This window comes from Rhinoderma darwinii, chromosome 5 (genome assembly GCF_050947455.1).
Source record: "Rhinoderma darwinii isolate aRhiDar2 chromosome 5, aRhiDar2.hap1, whole genome shotgun sequence".
Lineage (NCBI taxonomy): Eukaryota > Metazoa > Chordata > Amphibia > Anura > Rhinodermatidae > Rhinoderma > Rhinoderma darwinii.
Window position 1 is genome coordinate 170,319,364 of NC_134691.1, and position 23,265 is coordinate 170,342,628.

Here is a 23,265-nt window from a genome sequence, read left to right on the forward strand (position 1 = left end):
CTGTGCTGCCTTAAACTCTGTGGACAGGTCAGGATCCTGTTTCTTTTAAACACAGCAGCATTTAAAAGAACAGGATCCTGACCTGTCCACAGAGTTTAAGGCAGCGCAGCACATAGTATTTCAGGAGAGGAGCGTGTGATTGGCTGCAGAGGCCGGTGCAGCCTGTGATTGGCTGCAGAGGCCAAGGCAGCCTGTGATTGGCTGCAGAGGCGGTCACGTGGGATGAAGCGTCATCCCTGGAGGCCGGTCTTCTGACGTCATCCTGACGTGCGTGACCGCCACTACAGCCTGTGATTGGCTGCAGCGGCGACATGGATGAAACATCATCGCTGGAGGCCGGACAGGAGGAATGTAAGTATGAACGTATTTTTTTATTTTTTTATTACATTAAAATTTTATTTTCCGTGCGCCGAGCATGGTACTGTCAAGGTTGCTGAAAGAGTTAGTGCAGCCCATTAACTCTTTCAGCACCCTGGACAGTACCATGCTCGGCGCACGGAAATTACAGGTTCGGTCCGAATCGAACTTTTTCGTGAAATTCGGCGAACTAGCCGAACCGAACTTTTCATAAATTCGCTCATCTCTAATCTCTAGCTTCATCAGCACCTCCTAATCCCACGTATCTGTATTGGAGTTTGTATGTCCTCCCCGTGTTTGTGTGGGTTTCCTCCAAGTTCTCTGGTTTCCTCCCACACTCCATAAAATCTTCTCATATGTTAATTGGTTTCCTATGAAATTGTCCCTAGTATGTCTGAGATAAAGAAACTAGGTTGCGAGCCCAGCGAGAGTTGGGGCTGATGTGAATGATGACACTCCCTAAGCAGCACTGCAGAATATGTTGGTGCTATACATATATATATATATATATATATATACATACATATATACACAGCATAAATAAAGATCTTCTTGAATATACATACATCTTCTTTCTCTTCCCTCACCTCCACCTTCTTTAGGCTATGTTCACATGGCATATGTTCAGGCTAAAAATTACGAGGCTGATTTCAAGAGAAAACGGCTTCTGAAATCCTGTCATTTTACAAGCATTTTTTAAGCGTATTTTGAGGCATCTTTTCTGAGTGGTTTTAGAAGTGTCAGTGGGAAATGGTAAAAATCAGCTTTTAAAATGCTTTAAGAAGTGACATGTAACTTCCTTTTTACGAAGCATATTCTTTTGAGGCATTTTGTAACTCAGCAGCATTAAAATTTGCCTCATATGAACTACACAGTGTGAACATGGTCTTAATCTTATCTGCCTTGACATAGCTGCCTTGTGGTAGAAAAACACATTTTCTACTCTCAATAAGATTCCTCCTACAGTATCATGACAATTTTATTTTACTTAATATGAGTACTTTCTCAATCAGCCACCATGTCCATTTACTATCTTTTACCTTACTACTACCAACAAACTTACTACCTTACTAAAGGTAATTTTATGCCGGCCAATATGGGCTATGAAGACAAACACTGATCAATGAGGCAGCTCGTTGATCTGTGCATGTTTGCTCCTTTCACAAGATGGAATGATTGGCTATGTATGGGGATGAGCGATCGTTACTACTGAATTTGCATAATTTCGGCAGTACGTTTTCCTGTTTACCCAGGGAGATGTGCTTCCGACAACGATAACATTTATTGTTCCATAATCCACTAATCAAAGCCCTGCTTACACAAGGCAATGCTCGGGAACGAGCGTTCATATGAAATGCTCGTTTGCCTGATCATTGGCCTGTATAAAAGGGCCTTTCCTCTATTCTAAGCTCCAGTCCAATAACTGTAAAGGTCTCCTTTCTTCTGTCTTTATCATCCCTATAGACTGTTTGCTTGATCTGCCTTAAGGCCCTTTTACACCAGCCAATTATCGGGCAAACGAGCATTCACATAAAACAGGGCAACGATAAACGAGCAGACGCTTGTTCTTCGGCTGATTGTGTCATTTTAAATGCTGAAGGTGGCAGTATTTCTCAAACAGCACAGTTTGTGAACTGTTCCCGTGCTGCTGTGGTGAAAGTGTATCGTGAATGGACAATATGCGCCATTGGGAATAACCGTCATGGAAACTGCAGAACACCACGTGCCATTGATCTGAGAGGTGAACATCGGCTACGAAGGTCCGCGAGGGCCAAATGACACGCTACAGTGGGGCAGCTCACCGTGTAAATCAACCAAGGTGCTAAAAAAGATACATTAAAAAAAAGGGTTCAATTTGCACTGCATTATCGGAATTGGACCACTGATGATTGGCAAAGGGTTGCCTTCTCCGATGGGTCCCATTTTCTGCTTCATCAGATGGATGTACGTTGGTGTATCAGGCGAGAAACATCTGAGAGCAAACACCCTGCAACCATTGCTGGAAAGAACACAGGCTGGTGGCGGCAGCTTTATGATCTGGGGATTTTTTTCATGGCATTTTCTGGGCCCAGTCATCCATGTGGAAGACACTCTGAATCGATTTGGGTATAAATACATCATTGCAGATCATGTCCACTCATACATGCTGTTTGTCTTCCCTGGGGCAGATGGAATTTTCCAGCAAGACAATGCGACATGTCACACGGCTAGAATTGTCCGACAGTGGTTTGAAGAGCACAACCAAGACTTCTAAGTACTTGCCTGGCTCCCTAATTCGCTAGACTTGAACCTAATTGAGCATCTGTGGGACCACCTTGATTGTCTTGTTCGCTCCATGGATGCTCCCCCACGCACCCTCCAGCAAATGTGGGATGCACTGCAGTTAGCATGGCTCCAGATACATGGAACATCCTACCAGCTCCTTATTGAGTCACTCCCAGCCCGTCTAGCTGCTGTCCGTGCTGCACACGGCGGTTACTCTGCATATTAGCTGGTGGTCACAATAATGTGACTCGACTGTGTATATTTTAATGTTGTTGCTTTTTTTGTTGACCATTCTTTCTGAGAATTGTTGACATTACTACTGGAGAAGGAAAGGGGGAAGCCAGTGGGTGACTTACTTCTGGATGTACAACAGCAATTGTTCCTTTTGTTCTACCTCTGGCACATGGGGTGGAACATGACATGACAGCAACTCCCAGTACACAGTGTATAATAGGGTGGTGTCTAGGATAGTGGTAAGGCAGCCATTTTACTCTTGAGGACTGAAAATAAAATAGGTGTCAGAACTAGTCATTTTTCATTTTTTATAACATTGTTTACAAAAGCTCTCTAGTCATATTGGATGCATTTATTTTTTATTTTTTTTGTGTTAACAATCTCCTTTGGTGGCCGCACGCTAGCAGTGCATGCATCGTCATTTGCATTCAAGGTTGTCTCTCTCATCAGTACATGAGGAGGGAGCCCTCAATAGCATCTGGGCCGATTGTCACTGGTCTGTCAATAACCACAGGATTTTTTTTCTCTGACATATCCAGTGGTTGATGAAGTAAACCATAGGCCCTGGGCTGTTTCCCAAACTTGGGCTCCCCTTCCCCACCGCCGCTCTGCCGTGTCTATAGTGAACAACACCTTTCTGTGTGAGCATTGACAAATGGGTGTTACGATTCCCATTGTCAATTTGCTGTGTCCCTACATACTGACAGTCTCCAACCATCACTGACAGTATCACCATGTGCAGCGACACATGCTCTTGCCCATGGGAATGGTAACACACATTTGTCTATTAGTCCCGGGTACACAAAGACTTTATGTGGAACGCAAGGATTTCCTACAACAGACATGTCAGGAGAGGTGAGAGATCCTCTTTAGACCCAGTGACTCACAAGTGACGTCTTCTCTAATGGGAGTCGTTCCCTTTTCTTCTCCATCTGACACAGACCATTATGGTGACTTCTCCTGATTACTGCAGAGTTTCGTCATGAAACATCTTTGCCCCTCGCTTCTGCAGCCATTTCCATTCTCTATAGAAAGACAAAAATTCAGACACTAAGACCCAGGCCCATACAGAGGTTGTCCGGGCACACATCGGTTTTTTATCCTGATGACCTATCCACGTGCCCGGACAACCCCTTATAAATTCGGACCCCAGACCAGATCCTAAAATACATACAGAACCAACACCTTCTACACTATTGCAGTCCCCCAGACCCCCCTAAACAAATACAGACTGCAGAACAAGCACCCTAAATAAATATAGACCCTAGACCAGACCCTCTATATACAGAGCTCAGACCAGACCCCTAAATACAGACCCCAGACCTGATTCCCTAAACTAATACAGACTCCAGACTAGACCACTAAATACAGACCTCAGACCACTTAAACTAATACAGACACCAGAGCAGACCCCCTAAATACAGACCCCAGAGCAGACTCCCTAAATACAGACCCCTTAAACACAGACGCCAGACCCCCTTAAACTTAAGCTGGCCATTTTTTTTTTAAACTGTATAACTCCTTTAAAACACATATCAACAAATATCATATGTCAGACTTATGCCTGTAAAATGTTCAACTTGTTCTGTGATCAAAAAATAAAAGTAATTGCTGATGCAATTTAGTAAGGTAAACATTTTTTTACATCTTTGGGTTTTCAAGACTAAAAATAGCTGGTTCCCAAGGGATTAATGGTAAAACACAGTTTTATTAATTATAATAATTAATTTAGTTGTCATTAGAAATTTATATATATATAGACATATCAATAAGTACCTAACATTTCCTAAAATTGTAAATGAATCATATTTAAATCAGGTTGTTCTTATTTAACCCCTTAGCGCACCTTGACGCAACTGTGACGTCATGGTTTGCACTGCATTAAGGCACCATGAAGTACAGTTACGTCATGGTGCTTTTCTGTCACCATGTCAAAACACTTGGTGACAGAACAGTGACATCGGCTGTCACAGACAGCCGATAGTCACTATGCATCATCAGGGGGAACAATCGTGGTGCGGCGCCGCCAGCGATCGCTGTGATTGGTCAGTCAGTAGTGACTGACCAATCACAGTATTGCATCATGGTTACCCAGCTAAAAGAGCCGGGTAGCCACGCTAGCCGATCGGCTGTTGGCAACAAGAGGCCTAACAATGGCCCGCTGTCTGCCAAGTAGGGCTGCCTATTAGGCCCCGCCCAGGGGTGGGGCTTAAAAGGCTTCCAACCGCAGATGAAAGATGGCGGCGGGCTCAGAAGCTGACAGAAGAAGCGGACAGAAGCTAGCTCCGCTCCCTGCCATTAACACCTTAGATGCCGCAATCAAAAGCGATCGCGGCATCTTAGTTGTTTCCAGTTGACCGGCATCGCTGTGATGTGGTCGCACGGATGCAGATCGATACTATGGGAACCGGAGGCCAACAATGGCTTCCTGGTCTCCCACGTACGGAAGACTATTAGGCCCCGCCTGGAGGCGAAGCCTAATAGGCTTGCTGTCAGTGAAAAGCTGACAGCTGTAATGCATTGCATTACGTGGGTAGTGCAATGTATTTGAATAAAGATGAGAGGTGCAGGTCTTTAAGTCCCCTAGTGGGACAAAAATCAAAGTTAAAAATTTAAAACTGCCTTTTTTCCTATAATAAGTCTTTTATTATAGGAAAAAAAATGAAAACTTTAAAAAAGTGCACATATTTGGGATCACCGCGTTCGTAACAACCCAAACTATAAAACCATAATGTTATTTTTCCCGCACGGTAAACACAGCAAAAAAATAAAAATAAAAAACAATGCCAGAATCGCTATTTTTTTTTGGTCAACATCCCTTCTAAAGTGCAGAATAAAAATTTAGCAAAAAGTCGCACGTATCTTAAAATAGTACCAATAAAAACGACATCCCATCCCGCAAAAAGCAAGTCCTTGCAACAGTCTTGTCAACGCAAAAATAAAAAAAAATTATGCCTCAGAATATGGGGACACAAAAAATAAATTATTTTCAAAAAAGGGATTTTGTTGTGCAAACCCTGTAAAACCTGAAAAAAACTATATACATATAATATCGCCGTAATAGTACCGACCCGCAAATAAAGTAAAATGTCATTTATAGCGCACGGTGAACACTGTAAAAAAAAAAAAAAAAAAACATTGTCAGAATTGCTGGTTTTGGTCACTTTGCTTGCCAAAAAAATGGAATAAAAACTGATCAAAAAATTGCGTGTACCCCAAAATGATACCAATGAAAACTACAGATTGTCCCGCAACAAAAGAGCCCTCACACAGCTCCGGTAGAGAAAAAATAAAAAAGTTCTGGCTCTCAGAATATGGGGACGAAAAATATGCAGAGTTTTCCAAAAGCGGATAAGATTGGGCACCATTTATCAGTGCATATTATTTATTTACCCTATTATTATACCCTCTTATTATGCCCTGATATACTCCGCACAGATTACATATGCCCCACATTATAAACTGAAATAGCAGCAAAACGGCAAACAGAACTACTACCAAGCAAAATCTGCGCTCCAAAAGCCAAATGTCCCTTCTGAACCCTGCAGCGTGCCCAAACAGCAGTTTACGTCCACTTATATGGATGGCATCGCCATACCCAGGAGAACTGGCTTAACAGTTTATGAGAAACTGGGCATAACATATTGTGCACTAAATTGGCATATCAGTGGTTGTAGTTTCCAATATGGGGGTCACTACTTGGGGGTTTGTTTTACTATTTGACTTCTGAGCCCTGCAATTGTGGGCCAATGCTGTGAAAATCACCAAAATAGACCTCAAATGTGCATGGTCCGCATGCTCATTTGTCCAGGCAAATGATAAATGCTTTGAGGGGTAAAGTTTCCAAAATTGGGTCACTTTATGGGCTTCCACTGTACTCTGGTACCTCAGGGGTTTTGCATATGCGACATGGTGGCCAAAAACCAATACAGCAAAATCTGCATGCCAAATAGCGCTCCTGCCATTCTGAGTCCTGTCGTGTGTCCAAACTGCAGTTTATGACCACATATGGGGTATTGCCGTAATCGGGAGAAATTGCTTTTCAAATGTTGGGGTGTTTTTTTTTCCAGTATCCCTTGTGAAAATGAAGACATTCTACAATATAGTGGAACAAAATGTCGATTTTCATTTTCACGGCTTAATTTCAATAAATTATGCAAAAGACCTGTGGGGCCTAAATGCTCACTATACCCCTAGATAGATTCCTTGAGGGGTGTAGTTTCCCAAATGGGGCCACTTTTGGGGGTTTCCACTGTTTTGGCCTCTCATGGGCTTTGCAAATTAAACATGGCACCTGAAAAACAATCAAACTAAATTTGAGCTACAAAAGCCAAATGGTGCTTCATCCCTTCTGAGCCCTGCCATGGGTCCAAACATCAGTTTATTACCACATATGGGGTATTGCCGTACTCAGAACAGTTTGCTTTACAAATGTTGTTGTTTTTTTCTCCTTTATCTATTGTGAAAATGGAAAAATCTGAGCTAAAACACGACATTTTATTAGAAAAAAATTTAGATTTTCATTTTTAGAGCCTAATTACACTAAATTCAGCAAAATACCTGTGGGGTCACAATGCCCACTATACCCCTTGATAAATTCCTTGAGGGGTGTAGTTTGTGAAATTGTGTATTTTTTGTGGTGTTTTCTTTGTTTTTGCCCCACAAGACCTCTTCAAACCTGACATGGTGCCTAAAATATATTCTAATAAAAATAAGGCCCCAAAATCCACTAGGTGCTGTGTTGCTTCGGAGGCCGGTGTTTCCATCCAGTAGCACGCTAGGGCCACATGTTGGATATTTCTAAAAACAACAGTATATTGGCAATAAATATTGAGTAGCGTTTCTCTGGTAAAAACCTTCTGTGTTACAGAAAAAATTGGATCAAAACTGATTTTCTTCAAAAAAAAAATGACATTTGTAAATTACACCTTTTATTTGATTTAATTCCTGTGAAATGCCTAAAGGGTTAAGAAACTTTCTAAATGCTGTTTTGAATGCTTTGAGGGGTTCATTTTTTAAAATGGGGTGATTTATAGGGGGTTTATAGTATATAAGGCCCTCAAAACCAGTTCAGAACGGAACCGGTCCCTAAAATAAGGTTTTTGAAATTGTCTTGGAAATATGACAAATTGCTGCTAAAGTTCTAAGCCTTGTAATGTCCTAGAAAAATAAAAGGACGTTCAAAAAACAATGCGAACATGAAGTAGATATATGGGAAATGTAAACTAGTAACTATTTTGTGTGGTATTGCTATCTGTCTTACAAGCAAATCCAAAAAATAAGCAGCAAATCCAAAAAATAAGCAGCAACTCCAAGATTCTAGTGAAAATCTTGAGAAAGGCTACAGTGGACGGAGCTGAAACGTCACACGGGCAATAAAGTACCCATTTTTTCACTTGAATCTTGGAGTTGCTGCTTATTTTTTGGATTTGTATGTACTTGGTCTGTTTCTTAGAGCTTGCACCCACACGCTGCCAGTGCTGCCTGACTCTGTATATACCTGTCTTACAAGCAGATACATTTAAATTTAAAAAAATTCAAGTTTTTGTAATTTTTCCACAAATGTTTGTGTTTTTCATAAATAAACACTGAATGAAAACGATCTCAGAATCGCTTGAAAAAAATAAAAGCATTTCAAAGTTATTACCACTTCAAGTGATACATGTCAGATTTGAAAAAAATGGTCTGGTCCTTAAGGCCAAAACAGGCTTAGACACTAAGGGGTTAAAAATAATCCCTGTTTAGCTTTTTTCTTTAATTTTTTTTTACTGTTTTTAATCTAACCTGAATACGATGTAATTGAATATGAATTTGCTGACAGTGCCTTCACATCTGCAATACATTCCATGTGAATTTGTTTTTAAATGATTTTTTCGCTTTCCTTTTTTTGTTTTGTAGGCATAATCAAAACTGCTCTACCAGATATGAGCAGAGAGAACAGGGAACATTACCAAGTGGTTATTCAGGCCAAAGATATGGGTGGCCAGATGGGAGGATTATCTGGGACCACCACGGTGAACATCACACTGACTGATGTCAATGACAATCCGCCTAGATTCCCACAGAGTAAGATGCATTTAATACTTGTGCTGTGTTTAAAACCCTGTTTAAATTTGGTAATTTAACAGATACCATCTGTGATGCTCTTTCATAAATACTGTGCCACTGCAGTGACTGCTTATAGCTTTATGCTAGATAAAGGAAAGCAGTAGCCTGTTTTAATAGGCATTTTTTGTTTCCCTTTATTACAAAATAGTAAAACAAAATTAAATCCATTCATTTTGTAATGAAAACCTCTACAATATTTTACTTAATGTTTGCAGGCTGAAAAAGGGGGTTATTAATATAATATTTTATTCATGAAGTTTCAAATCACGATTCAGTTCTTTTTAATGAAGAATACTCTATTATGTATGATTGACAGCCGTCTTTTTTAAAAGAAAAAATGTGGGGAGATATTGGAATTTCAATTCGTTTATATCATATTTAATTATAGTGAAAAAAAACATAAGTGCTTATTTTGTTTTTGTTTTTCATATTATTTTATAAGCTTGTTACGTACAGTACATGCGACTACTTTTCTAGATATAGGGTTGTATAATGCATTAAACTCACCTTTAATATAATTACAGATTCTATGGTGCGCTCCAAGGGCTTGTCCTCACGTAACGCATTTGTTGTGGAAAATGTATGCAATATTTACACATCAGCTAGCAGGCAATCCGCTATGGAAAATCCTCACCATTTTATAGATTTTTTTACTGAGGGAAAAATTGCGTATTTTTGCTACGTTTTTTTTTTTGGTGTGTTTTTTCCAAGGGCTGTGATGGTGATATTTATTCTTCCTGTGATGTAATTTCCATCCCCTGTAAGAAATTATGTAGCATTTCTGCAGCAAATTATTGTTCCTCATTTATTTCTATTGGGAAAAACACAGGATTTCAGTCCACTTTCCTCAGAAATAATTGACATGCTGCGGAATAAAAATGACGCACCACAGGTGAATATCTGGACGGAATTTTTCTGCATCGTGTGGTTGACATTTGTTGAATTAGGGCATGCCCACACGTGGCGGATTTCCTCCGCAACTGTTCGCATCAATGCCGCACAGAATCTGCGTTGCAGATTCTGCGGCGGATCTGCCCAAAATGTGCAGTAAATTGATGCGGACTAGCTGCTGCGGACTGCGGTAAAAGTGCTTCCCTTCTCTCTGTCAGTGCAGGATAGAGAGAAGGGACAGCACTTTCCCTAGTGAAAGTAAACGAATTTCATACTTACCGGCCGTTGTCTTGGTGACGCGTCCCTCTTTCGGCATCCAGCCCGACCTCCCTGGATGATGCGGCAGTCCATGTGACCGCTGCAGCCTGTGATTGGCTGCAGCCGTCACTTAGACTGAAACGTCATCCTGGGAAGCCGGACTGGAGACAGAAGCAGGGAGTTCTCGGTAAGTATAAACTTCTATTTTTTTTACAGGTTGCTGTATATTGGGATATTGGGATCGGTAGTCACTGTCCAGGGTGCAGAAACAGTTACTGCCAATCGCTTAACTCTTTCAGCACCCTGGACAGTGACTATTTACTGACGTCACCTAGCAACGCTCCCGTAATTACGGGAGCCCCATTGACTTCCTCAGTCTGGCTGTAGACCTAGAAATACATAGGTCCAGCCAGAATGAAGAAATGTCATGTCAAAAAAGCAAGACGCATCCGCAGCACACATAAGGGCGGGTTTACACATGGCGGAATTTCACTTAAATTCCGCTGCGGACACTCCGCAGCGTTAATCCGCAGCGGAGCCGTTTCTCCATTGACTTTCACTTTAATTTAGCAGTGTTCGTTTACACGATGCGTACAATTCCGCTGCGGAGCATAGGCTGCAGAGCGGAATTTGGTGTCCGCAGCATGCTCTGTCTGTTGCGGAGCAGTGGCGGACTCATGGCGGAATTTCTCCATTGACTTCAATGGAGATTCAAAGTTCCGCAATGAAGTCCGCAGCTGTCATGCACATGTCATGTGTGCTGCGGATGCGTCTTGCTTTTTTAACGTGACATTTCTTCATTCTGGCTGGACCTATGTATTTCTAGGTCTACAGCCAGACTGAGGAAGTCAATGGGGCTCCCGTAATGACGGGAGCGTTGCTAGGAGACGTCAGTAAATAGTCACTGTCCAGGGTGCTGAAAGAGTTAAGCGATCGGCAGTAACTGTTTCTGCACCCGGGACAGTGACTACCGATCCCAATATACATGTATCTGTAAAAAAAAATGAAGTTCGTACTTACCGAGAACTCCCTGTTTCTGTCTCCAGTCCGGCCTCCCAGGATGACGTTTCAGTGTAAGTGACGGCTGCAGCCAATCACAGGCCAAGCACAGGCTGCAGCGGTCACATGGACTGGCGCGTCATCCAGGGAGGTCGGGCTGGATGCCGAAGGAGGGACGCGTCATAAAGACAACGGGCGGTAAGTATGAATTTCTTTTACTTTCACTAGGGAAAGTGCTGTCCCTTCTCTCTATCCTGCACTGATAGGGAGAAGGGAAGCACTTTTCCCGCAGTCCGCAGCAGCTAGTCCGCATCAATTTTCTGCACATTTTGTGCAGATCCGCAGCCGTAATCCGCAACCCGGATTAGGTGCGGCATTGATGCGGACAGTTGCGGAGGAATTCCGCCATGTGTGGTCATGCCCTAACATGTGCATGACAGCTGCGGACTTCATTGCGGAATTTAGAATCTCCATTGAAGTCAATTGAGAACTTCCGCAATGAGTCCGCAACCAGTCCGCAACCAGTCCGCCACTGGTACGCAACATCCATTGTATTCTGCGGACACCAAATTCCGCTCCGCAGCCTATGCTCCGCAGCTGAATTTTCAGCCTCGTCTAAACGAAGCCTACTAAAAAGAAGTGGAAGGCAATGGAGAAACGGCTCCGCTGCGGATTAACGCTGCGGAGTGTCCGCAGCGGAATTCAAGAGCAATTCCGCCACGTGTGGCTTTGCCCTAACACCCACATTGCTGGTACTGTATTCCACTGTGCATTTTCCATCCGCAATTCCGGACGGAAAATACGCAGCAATTCTGTTACGTGTGGAGAACCCCTAAGTGAAGCAGACAAATATATCCGTTGCTTTCCGACTCAATAAAAAACACATAGGCCTTTTATCAAAAACATTTCAGAGGTGAATGTTTTTTGCAGTCCCCAGTCTGTGCAGCACCAGAGGGCCAATCTTCATTTTTTCATTTTCGTTTTTTCCTCCCCGCCTTCCAAAGCCAGAACTTTTACATTTTTCATCAACATAGCCGTATGAGGGCTTGTTTTTTGCGAGACAAGTTGTAGTTTTTCAGGACACCATTTATTGTACTGCATAATGTACTGGGAAGCTGAAAAAAAAAACATATTTGTGGGGTAAAATGAGCAAAAAACAGTGATTACACTAATGTTTTTGGTTTTATTTTTGCCGCCTTAATCAGGCAGTAAAAATGACATGTTCACTTTATTCTATGGGTTGATACAATTAAGGTGACACCAAATTGATGTTTTTTTTATGTTTTATCACTTTTAGAAAAAAATTATTTTGTGTCGCCATATTCTGAAAAACATAACTTTTTCATTTTTCCGTCAACTGAGTGATGTGAGAGCTTTTTTTTGCGAGGCAAGCTGTAGTTTTTACCGATACCATTTTGGGGTACATGCAAGTTTTTGATCACTCTTTATTCCTTTTTCTTGGAGAGCTATATATATATATATATATATATATATATATATATATATATATATATATATATATATATAGTAGTTCTTCTCAATGAATTAGAATATCATCAAAAAGTTAATTTATTTCAGTAATTCAATTCAAAAAGTGAAACTCTTATATTATATAGATTCATTACACACAGAGTAATCTATTTCCAGCATGTTTTTTCTTTTAATGTTGATGATTATGGCTAACAATTAATGATAACCCCAAATTTAGTCTCTCAGAAAATTAGAATATTATATAAGCCCAATTTCAAAAATTATTTTTAAAACCGAAATGTGGGCCTACTGAAAAGTATGTACAGTATGTGCACTCAATACTTGGTCGGAGCTCCTTTTGCATGAATTACTGCATCAATGCAGCGTGGCATGGAGGTGATCAGCCTGTGGCACTGCTGAGGTGTTATGGAAGCCCAGGTGGCTTTGATAGCGGCCTTCAACTCGTCTGCATTGTTGGGTCTGGTGTCTCTCATCTTCCTCCTGACAATATCCCATAGATTCTCTATGGGGTTAGGTCAGATGAGTTTGCTGGCCAATCAAGCACAGTGATGATGTGGTTATTAACCCCTTAATGACCGCCGATACGTCTTTTTACGGCGGTCATTAGTGGGCTTTATTCTAGAGCGCCGCCAAACTACGTCGCTGCTGTAGAATAAAGTAAACAGAGCAGGGAGCCGTGAAATCTCCCTGCTCTCAGCTGCCAGAAGCAGCTGAGGGCTGGGGGCGTCCCTGCTCTGCCGGGTGAGATCGATATTAGTATCGATCTCACCTGTTTAACCCTTCAGATGCGGTGCACAATAGCGAGCACCGCATCTGAATGGTTTTGCAGAGAGGGAGGGAGCTCCCTCTCATCTCACTGACACCCGGCGATAAAATCGCTGAGTGTCTGTGTCTTCTATGGCAGCCGGGGGTCTAATAAAGACCCCCAGGTCTGCCTGCAGCGAATGCCTGCTAGATCATGCCGCAGGCATGACCTAGCAGATGCCTGTCCGTTTTAAACGGACAGGCAGTAATACACTGCAATACAAAAGTATTGCAGTGTATTATAATAGCGATCGGAGGATAGTGAAGTCCCCTAGTGGGACTAGTAAAAAAGTAAAAAAAGTTTAATAAAGTTAATAAAAAAAAAAAGTGAAAAAAAAAAATGAAAAACCCAGCTTTTCCCCTTACAAAATGCTTTACTATTAAAAAAAACTACAATAAAGCAAAAAAGTTACACATATTTGGTATCGCCGCGTCCGTAACGACCCGACTATAAATCTATTACATTATTTAACCCGCACTGTGAACGCCGTAAAAAATAAAATAAAAAACAATTGAAAAATTGCTGTTTTCTGTTAATCCTGACTTTAAAAAAATGTGATAGAAAGTGATCAAAAAGTCGCATCTACTCTCAAATGGTACCAATAAAAACTGAAAGTCGTCCCGCAAAAAACAAGACCTTATACAGCTATGCCGACGCAAAAATAAAAAAGTTACAGCTCTTCGAATGTGACAATGGAAAAATCTAAAAAATGGCTTGGACATTAGGGCCCAGAATGCCAGCAGGAGGAAGGGGTTAAACCAGGTATTGATCATTTTGGCAGCATGTGCAGGTGCCAAGTCCTGCTGGAAAATGAAATCAGCATCTCCATAAATCTTGTCAGCAGAGGGAATCATGAAGTGCTCTAAAATTTCCTGGTAAACGGCTGCGCTGACTCTGGACTTGATATAACACAGTGGACCAACGCCAGCAGATGACGTGGCTCCCCAAACCACCACTGACTGTGGAAACTTCACACTGGACCGCAAGCAACTTGGATTGATGCCTCTCCACTCTTCCTCCAGACTCTGGGACTAGAGATGAGCGAACCGGGACAACCGAACCCGGTTTCGGTCCGAACTTCTGGAAAAGTTTGGTTCGCAGCGAATCCGAACTTCACCGGGTTCGGCCGAACACGTTTTGACCGAACCCGGCTACATTTTGGCGCCTGCCACATGTTACATCTAAAATGGAGGATTTCACAAGATCACCTGACATCAGGCTACCCCATAATGCCTTGCAAACAGCTCTCCCAGCCAATCAGGAGGCAGCATAGGGGCGGGCTCAAGCCTGCAATAAAAGTCTATGCACGGAGCTCAGCGGCCATTTTACAGACAGGAGCTGTAGGGATAGCATCTCTGTGCAGTAAGGGAAAGCTTTAGGAATCTAAAAGGCAGGAATCCAGAAATCGAAGGGGCTCATCCACTACTCACTACTCAGCCAGTGTGTGAATACGCTTTTATAAGGGGCTCATCCCCGTTGCATCCAACTTGCAATACAGGCAGCCTTTGTAGTAGTGGTAGTAGTAGTACTACAAGGCCCAGCATTCCCTGAGTGCACTGCAGCGAGGCTGATTGAAATTCTCATTCATTGCCATTTGCCAAGCCAGTGTCAGTGTGTGAATACGCTTTTAGAAGGGGCTCATCCCCGGCCGTTAACATAACAAACAATTCAACTTGCAATACAGGCAGCCTTTGTAGTAGTGGTAGTAGTAGTACTACAAGGCCCAGCATTCCCTGAGTGCACTGCAGCGAGGCTGATTGAAATTCTCATTCATTGCCATTTGCCAAGCCAGTGTCAGTGTGTGAATATGCTTTTAGAAGAGGCTCATCCCTGGCCGTTAACATAAATAACAATCCAACTTGCGATACAGGCAGCCTAGTAGTACTACAAGGCCCAGCATTCCCTGAGTGCACCGCGGCGAGGCTGATAGAAATTCTCATTCATTGCCATTTGCCAAGCCAGTGTCAGTGTGTGAATACGCTTTTAGAAGGGGCTCATCCCCGGCCGTTAACATAACAAACAATCCAACTAGCGATACAGGCAGCCTAGTAGTACTACAAGGCCCAGCATTCCCTGAGTGCACTGCAGCGAGGCTGATTGAAATTCTCATTCATTGCCATCTGCCAAGCCAGTGTCAGTGTGTGAATACGCTTTTAGAAGGGGCTCATCCCCGGCCGTTAACATAACAAACAATCCAACTTGCAATACAGGCAGCCTTTGTAGTAGTGGTAGTAGTAGTACTACAAGGCCCAGCATTCCCTGAGTGCACTGCAGCGAGGCTGATTGAAATTCTCATTCATTGCCATTTGCCAAGCCAGTGTCAGTGTGTGAATACGCTTTTAGAAGGGGCTCATTCCTGGCCGTTAACATAAATAACAATCCAACTTGCGATAAAGGCAGCCTAGTAGTACTACAACGCCCAGCATTCCCTGAGTGCACCGCGGCGAGGCTGATAGAAATTCTTATTCATTGCCATTTGCCAAGCCAGTGTCAGTGTGTGAATACGCTTTTAGAAGGGGCTCATCCCCGGCCGTTAACATAAATAACAATCCAACTTGCAATACAGGCAGCCTTTGTAGTAGTGGTAGTAGTAGTACTACAAGGCCCAGCATTCCCTGAGTGCACTGCAGCGAGGCTGATTGAAATTCTCATTCATTGCCATTTGCCAAGCCAGTGTCAGTGTGTGAATACGCTTTTAGAAGGGGCTCATCCCCGGCCGTTAACATAACAAAAAATCCAACTTGCAATACAGGCAGCCTTTGTAGTAGTGGTAGTAGTAGTACTACAAGGTCCAGCATTCCCTGACTGCACTGCAGCGAGGCTGATTTAAAAATTCTCATTCATTGCCATTTGCCAAGCCAGTGTCAGTGTGTGAATACGCTTTTAGAAGGGGCTCATCCCCAGCCGTTAACATAACAAACAATCCAACTTGCAATACAGTCAGCCTTTGTAGTAGTGGTAGTAGGAGTACTACAAGGCCCAGCATTCCCTGAGTGTACTTCAGCGAGGCTGATTGAAATTCTCATTCATTGCCATTTGCCAAGCCAGTGTCAGTGTGTGAATACGCTTTTAGAAGGGGCTCATCCCCGGCCGTTAACATAACAAACAATCCAACTTGCGATACAGGCAGCCTAGTAGTACTACAAAGCCCAGCATTCCCTGAGTGCACTGCAGCGAGGCTGATTGAAATTTTCATTCATTGCCATTTGCCAAGCCAGTGTCAGTGTGTGAATACGCTTTTAGAAGGGGCTCTGAAATGTCTGGGAAAAAAAAGGTTGTGAAAGGACGGGGTAGAGGAAAAAACACCCATGCCGTCTCCTCTTCCAGTCCAAATGTTGGATCTGTTGGTGCCAGACCCAGTACCAGCATTTGTGGCACAAGACAAGTGCCCAGTTCCACTAGCAGCTGCCATGTGCCTGCTGGTAGTAGTATCAGCAAGCCAGACTTGTCCATCTCCTCCGGTGTGCGGGTTAATTCAGACAATACGGCCATTGTGGACTGGTTTTCTGGCTTGCGGTCATCTCAGCAGGAAGACTCTGACGATCTGGCTTCAAGCCAGGTTTCGTTGGATTCCAGATCCTCTACAGTTCCTTGGCACGGTGACAGTAGTAATATAGGTATTTCTAGCGTTTCCATTCCATCATCTATGTCTTCGCTCCCCCTTCCTAGCGGGAAGCCATCTTTCCTGAGAGTCCTAAGAGACATCTCCTCGGGTGCGAAGGAAGATACTGAACAACATAGTGATGATGATGATGATGATGATTTGTTTTCCGCGAGTCAGCTAACGGAGTGTGTTGCGGCGGTGGTGGAGGTGGAAGCGGTGACCGAGACGCATAGCTGCGGTAGTGGGGGTGTTGGTGGTGGTAGCCGTGGTGGCAGACGCAGTAATGAGGGGGGGCATGGAGCCCGCCATGATGTCACATCACATTCACAACACAGTGACAGAAGTGGCGGGGATGATGAGGAAGGCTATGATGATGATTTTGTTTTAGACAGGACGTGGGAACCAGGTGACGAGGTGATGACGGCGTCAGAGGAGGAGGGTAGTAGTGGCGGCACTGGACGTGGTAAACAGCCAAGCCGAGGTAGGGGCAGAAGTCAATCTGCAAAACGGTGCAGCGGTAGGGTCAGCTCAGGAGCCGGTGACGGCGACACAGATGCTGGTGTATGCTCCCGAAAAAAGCCTGCCAGACAAGGGGCAAGCTTGGGTGGCTGTGGTGGTGGTGGTGGACGTGGTACTACCTCTTTACGGTACTCTGCCGTGTGGCAATTTTTCTGTACCTTCCCGGAGGACGAAAACATGGCACAGTGCCGTATTTGCAAGCAGAAAATAAGGAGTGGGCAGGGCAGCAATGTAGGAACTACCGCTCTACGTAAACACATGGAGCGGCATCACAAGGCCATGTGGGACAATCGACATGCCCCACCATCATCATGTACATCTAATGAAGACCCCTCTTCCGCTGCTGCTGCTGCTCCGAGTCCCTGTCATCTAAGTAGTAGCCAGGCCTTATCCACCATGTCGTTGTCATCATCATCATCACTGTCATCTAGTGCTCCTCCTACGTCCCGTCAGTTATCCATTACGGAATCGTTGTCCAATAAGCAACAATATATACCCAGTCATCCACTTGTCGTGCGGCTTAATTCACACCTGGCTAAGTTGTTGGTGGTGCAGTCGCTGCCGTACCACCTGGTCGACTCCGCCGGCTTCAAGCAATTGATGGCGTGCGCTCAGCCTAAGTGGCGAATACCTAGCCGACATTACTTCTCCAAAACAGCTGTCCCTGCCTTGCACAAGCATGTGGAGGAAAAGGTGTGCCAGTCCTTGCAATTATCCGTGTGCAGCAGGGTACATGCCACCGTCGACACGTGGAGCAGCAACTATGGGCAGGGACAGTACATGTCTTTCACGGCCCACTGGGTCAATATTTTGCAGTCCGATGCACCACAGCAGCAATGCCAGGCATTACCACCTCCACGCTTGTATCTTTCTGGTTCAACTCCGGACACCAGGCGCCTACCATTCTCCTCCTCCTACTCCTCCTCCTCCTCCTTGCCTTTCTCCTTGGAGGTCTTCCCGTCCCCGACAGGACACAGCGTATCTTCCACTCCTCCTCCCTCCTCTTTTCATAGGTGCAAGGTGAAGCGCCACAACGCTGTCTTACACCTGCTGAGCCTGGCCGAGAAAAGCCACACAGGGCATGAGCTGCTGCTGTGCATCAAGGAGGAAATAGCACGCTGGCTGTCTCCTCTGAAACTCACACTGGGCAATGTTGTCTCTGATAACGGCAAGAACGTTGTGGCTGCACTGCGTCTAGGTCACCTGACACACGCTCCTTGCATGGCACATGTGATCAATCTGGTCATAACACGCTTCTTAAAGTCATATGTTGGTTTGAAGGGTGTGCTGGCCATGTCCAGGAGGGTTTGCGTTCGCTTTAGACGTTCGTATACATTTAAGCACGCCCTCTTGGACTAGCAGTGTCAAAACAATCTCCCAGAACACAGCTTGATTTGCGACGTTCCAACACGCTGGAATTCCACCCTGCACATGTTGGACCGTCTGTACGAACAGCGGAAAGCCGTGAATGATTTCCTGATGCAGCAGACGGGCAGCGTTTGGAGCCAGTGTAATTTCGAGCTCAGGCACTGGCAGCTGGTTAGAGACGCATGTCGCGTTTTGAGGCCCTTTGAAGAGGCCACACGATTTGTGAGCCGTGACGCTAGCGGAATGAACGATGTTATGCCACTGATATTCATTATGGAGCAAACGCTCACAGCGATGATTCAGCAAAGGATGGAGGAAGGATCACATCTGGCTATGGATGTTGAGGAGGAGGAGGATGAGGATGAGGAAACAGGACCTGAAGAGGAGCTGGATATGGAGATGGAATCACAGGAAGGGATAGGGGACGAGGCAGCCGCACAACATGACAGTGATGGTGGGGATGACGAGTCTGACGACGACCTTGATGATGGACAACCATGGCAGTATGGGGTGGAGATGGAACCAACCGGGCCCTCTGAAACGCTGGCCAGGATGGCGAGCTGTATGCTTCGTTACTTGCGCGCTGACTGTCGTATTGTTAGCATGAAGCAAAGAGATGAGTACTGGATAGCCACACTTTTAGACCCTCGGTATAAAGCCACAATGGGGGAGTTTTTTGCGCCTTCCAAGAGGGCCAGCTTGTCACGGCTTTCAAACCGCAAACACCTGCTGCAAGCATGTCTGACCGGGGGGCCACTCTCCGCTCCCCACTGTCTCATCGTTCCACCGCCTCTGCCAGAGCTACCTCTGCAATAGGCGGCAGCAGCAGTAGCAGCAGCCAATTCAGTTTGGAAACTATCATGACAAAATTTTTACATCCAATACCCCGACCTGACACACATCGTAGTCACCAAAGGGATGTTCACCATCACCAGGTGCAGCACCTAAACAACCAGGTTCACTCGTACCTGGACTGTGCCCTTTCTCCGTCAGAAATGCTGATCCCAGACCCCATGGACTTCTGGGTCAGCAGATTGGATCATTGGCAAGAACTTGCCCAGTTTGCCATGAGTGTACTGTCTTGTCCACCCTCCAGTGTAGTGTCAGAGAGGGTATTCAGCGCGGCAGGGGGCTTCGTCACCCCTAAGCGAACAAGATTTTCCGCCAACAGCTTGGAAAATCTCACGTTTCTGAAAAGGAATCAAGCGTGGATCGGTGAGGATTTTAAAACCCCTGTGCCTGATGCCACTGATTAGATCTGACATTGCTGCTGCTGCTGCCGCTGCCGCCTGCTACTGCCACCTGCTACTACGGGATTCTGTCCTGTCCACTCTTTTTTTAATGTGCCGCTGTTGGTGCTGCTACTACATCTAACACCAATCCACCCCAGTGCCGTCTGCTACAAGCAGGCCTGCCCCACCAGAGGGCTTTGTCCTGTGACTGTCCAGTCTCTTTTTTTAATGTGCTGCTGCTACTACTACTACTACCACCACCCTTACTGTCTGTTGGCTACCTCTACTACCACGATCCACCAATACACCTCGACTGGCGTCTGCTACAAGCAGGCCTGAGGCCTGCCCCACCACAGGGCTTTGTCCTCCTGTGACTGTCCAGTCTCTTTTTTTAATGTGCTGCTACTACTACTACTACTACTACTACTATCACCCTTGCTGTCTGTGTTGGCTACCTCTACTACCACCAATACACCTCCACTGCCGCCCGTCTGCGACAAGCAGGCCTGCCCCACCAGAGGGCTTTGTCCTGTGACTGTCCAGTCTCTTTTTTTAATGTGCTGCTACTACTACTACTACCACCCTTGCTGTCTGTGTTGGCTACCTCTACTACCACCAATACACCTACACTGCCGCCCGTCTGCTACAAGCAGGCCTGCCCCACCAGAGGGCTTTGTCCTGTGACTGTCCAGTCTCTTTTTTTAATATGCTGCTACTACTACTACTACTACTACTACCACCCTTGCTGTCTGTGTTGGCTACCTCTACTACCAACCAAAACACCTCCACTGCCGCCCGTCTGCTACAGGCAGGCCTGCCCCACCAGAGGGCTTTGTCCTGTGACTGTCCAGTCTCTTTTTTTAATGTGCTGCTGCTACTACTACTACTACCACCACCCTTGCTGTCTGTTGGCTACCTCTACTACCACGATCCACCAATACACCTCCACTGCCGTCTGCTACAAGCAGGCCTGAGGCCTGCCCCACCACAGGGCTTTGTCCTCCTGTGACTGTCCAGTCTCTTTTTTTAATGTGCTGCTACTACTACTACTACCACCCTTGCTGTCTGTGTTGGCTACCTCTACTACCACCAATACACCTACACTGCCGCCCGTCTGCTACAAGCAGGCCTGCCCCACCAGAGGGCTTTGTCCTATGACTGTCCAGTCTCTTTTTTTAATATGCTGCTACTACTACTACTACTACTACTACTACTACCACCCTTGCTGTCTGTGTTGGCTACCTCTACTACCACCAATACACCTACACTGCCGCCCGTCTGCTACAAGCAGGCCTGCCCCACCAGAGGGCTTTGTCCTATGACTGTCCAGTCTCTTTTTTTAATATGCTGCTACTACTACTACTACTACTACTACTACTACCACCCTTGCTGTCTGTGTTGGCTACCTCTACTACCAACCAAAACACCTCCACTGCCGCCCGTCTGCTACAGGCAGGCCTGCCCCACCAGAGGGCTTTGTCCTGTGACTGTCCAGTCTCTTTTTTTAATGTGCTGCTACTACTACTACTACCACCACCCTTGCTGTCTGTTGGCTACCTCTACTACCACGATCCACCAATACACCTCCACTGCCATCTGCCACAAGCAGGCCTGAGGCCTGCCCCACCACAGGGCTTTGTCCTCCTGTGACTGTCCAGTCTCTTTTTTTAATGTGCTGCTACTACTACTACTACCACCCTTGCTGTCTGTGTTGGCTACCTCTACTACCACCAATACACCTACACTGCCGTCTGCTACAAGCAGGCCTGAGGCCTGCCCCACCACAGGGCTTTGTCCTCCTGTGACTGTCCAGTCTCTTTTTTTAATGTGCTGCTACTACTACTACTACTACTACTACTACCCTTGCTGTCTGTGCTGGCTACCTTTACTACCACCAATACACTTACACTGCCGCCCGTCTGCTATAAGCAGGCCTGCCCCACCAGAGGGCTTTGTCCTGTGACTGTCCAGTCTCTTTTTTTAATGTGCTGCTACTACTACTACTACTACCACCCTTGCTGTCTGTGTTGGCTACCTCTACTACCACCAATACACCTCCACTGCCGTCTGCTACAAGCAGGCCTGAGGCCTGCCCCACCACAGGGCTTTGTCCTCCTGTGACTGTCCAGTCTTTTTTTTTAATGTGCTGCTACTACTACTACTACCACCCTTGCTGTCTGTGTTGGCTACCTCTACTACCACCAATACACCTACACTGCCGCCCGTCTGCTACAAGCAGGCCTGCCCCACCACAGGGCTTTGTCCTCCTGTGACTGTCCAGTCTTTTTTTTTAATGTGCTGCTACTACTACTACTACCACCCTTGCTGTCTGTGTTGGCTACCTCTACTACCACCAATACACCTACACTGCCGCCCGTCTGCTACAAGCAGGCCTGCCCCACCACAGGGCTTTGTCCTGTGACTGTCCAGTGTCTTTTAATGTGCTGCTACTGCTCACCCTTGCCAATAAAAAGGGTCAATTGTTGGAGGGCTTGTGAAAAGCCATTGCTTGTTGCTTTTACATCCATGTATGGAAGAACCCCGGCAGGCATCTGCCACCATAAAGGGTCAATTTTTGGAGGGCTTGTGAATAGCCATTGCTTGTTGCTTTTACATCCATGTATGGAAGAACCCCGGCAGGCATCTGCCACCATAAAGGATCAATTTTTGGAGGGCTTGTGAAAAGCCATTGCTTGTTGCTTTTACATCAATGTATGGAAGAACCCCGGCAGGCATCTGCCACCATAAAGGGTCAATTTTTGGAGGGCTTGTGAAAAGCCATTGCTTGTTGCTTTTACATCCATGTATGGAAGAACCCCGGCAGGCATCTGCCACCATAAAGGGTCAATTTTTGGAGGGCTTGTGAAAAGCCATTGCTTGTTGCTTTTACATCCATGTATGGAAGAACCCCGGCAGGCATCTGCCACCATAAAGGGTCAATTTTTGGAGGGCTTGTGAAAAGCCATTGCTTGTTGCTTTTACATCAATATATGGAAGAACCCCGGCAGGCATCTGCCACCATAAAGGGTCAATTTTTGGAGGGCTTGTGAAAAGCCATTGCTTGTTGCTTTTACATCCATGTATGGAAGAACCCCGGCAGGCATCTGCCACCATAAAGGGTCAATTTTTGGAGG

General features: G+C 45.2%; 1 protein-coding gene across 1 annotated transcript in view; it reads left to right on the forward strand.

Moving 5' to 3' along the window:
• LOC142651718 (cadherin-9-like) overlaps window positions 1–23,265 on the forward strand; it is a 166,312-nt gene that overhangs the window by 71,296 nt on the left and 71,751 nt on the right. Inside the window, exon 5 of the mRNA XM_075826746.1 lies at window positions 8,755–8,922. Within this exon, the coding sequence (XP_075682861.1) occupies window positions 8,755–8,922 (168 nt within the window). The remainder of the gene's footprint in view (window positions 1–8,754; window positions 8,923–23,265) is intronic.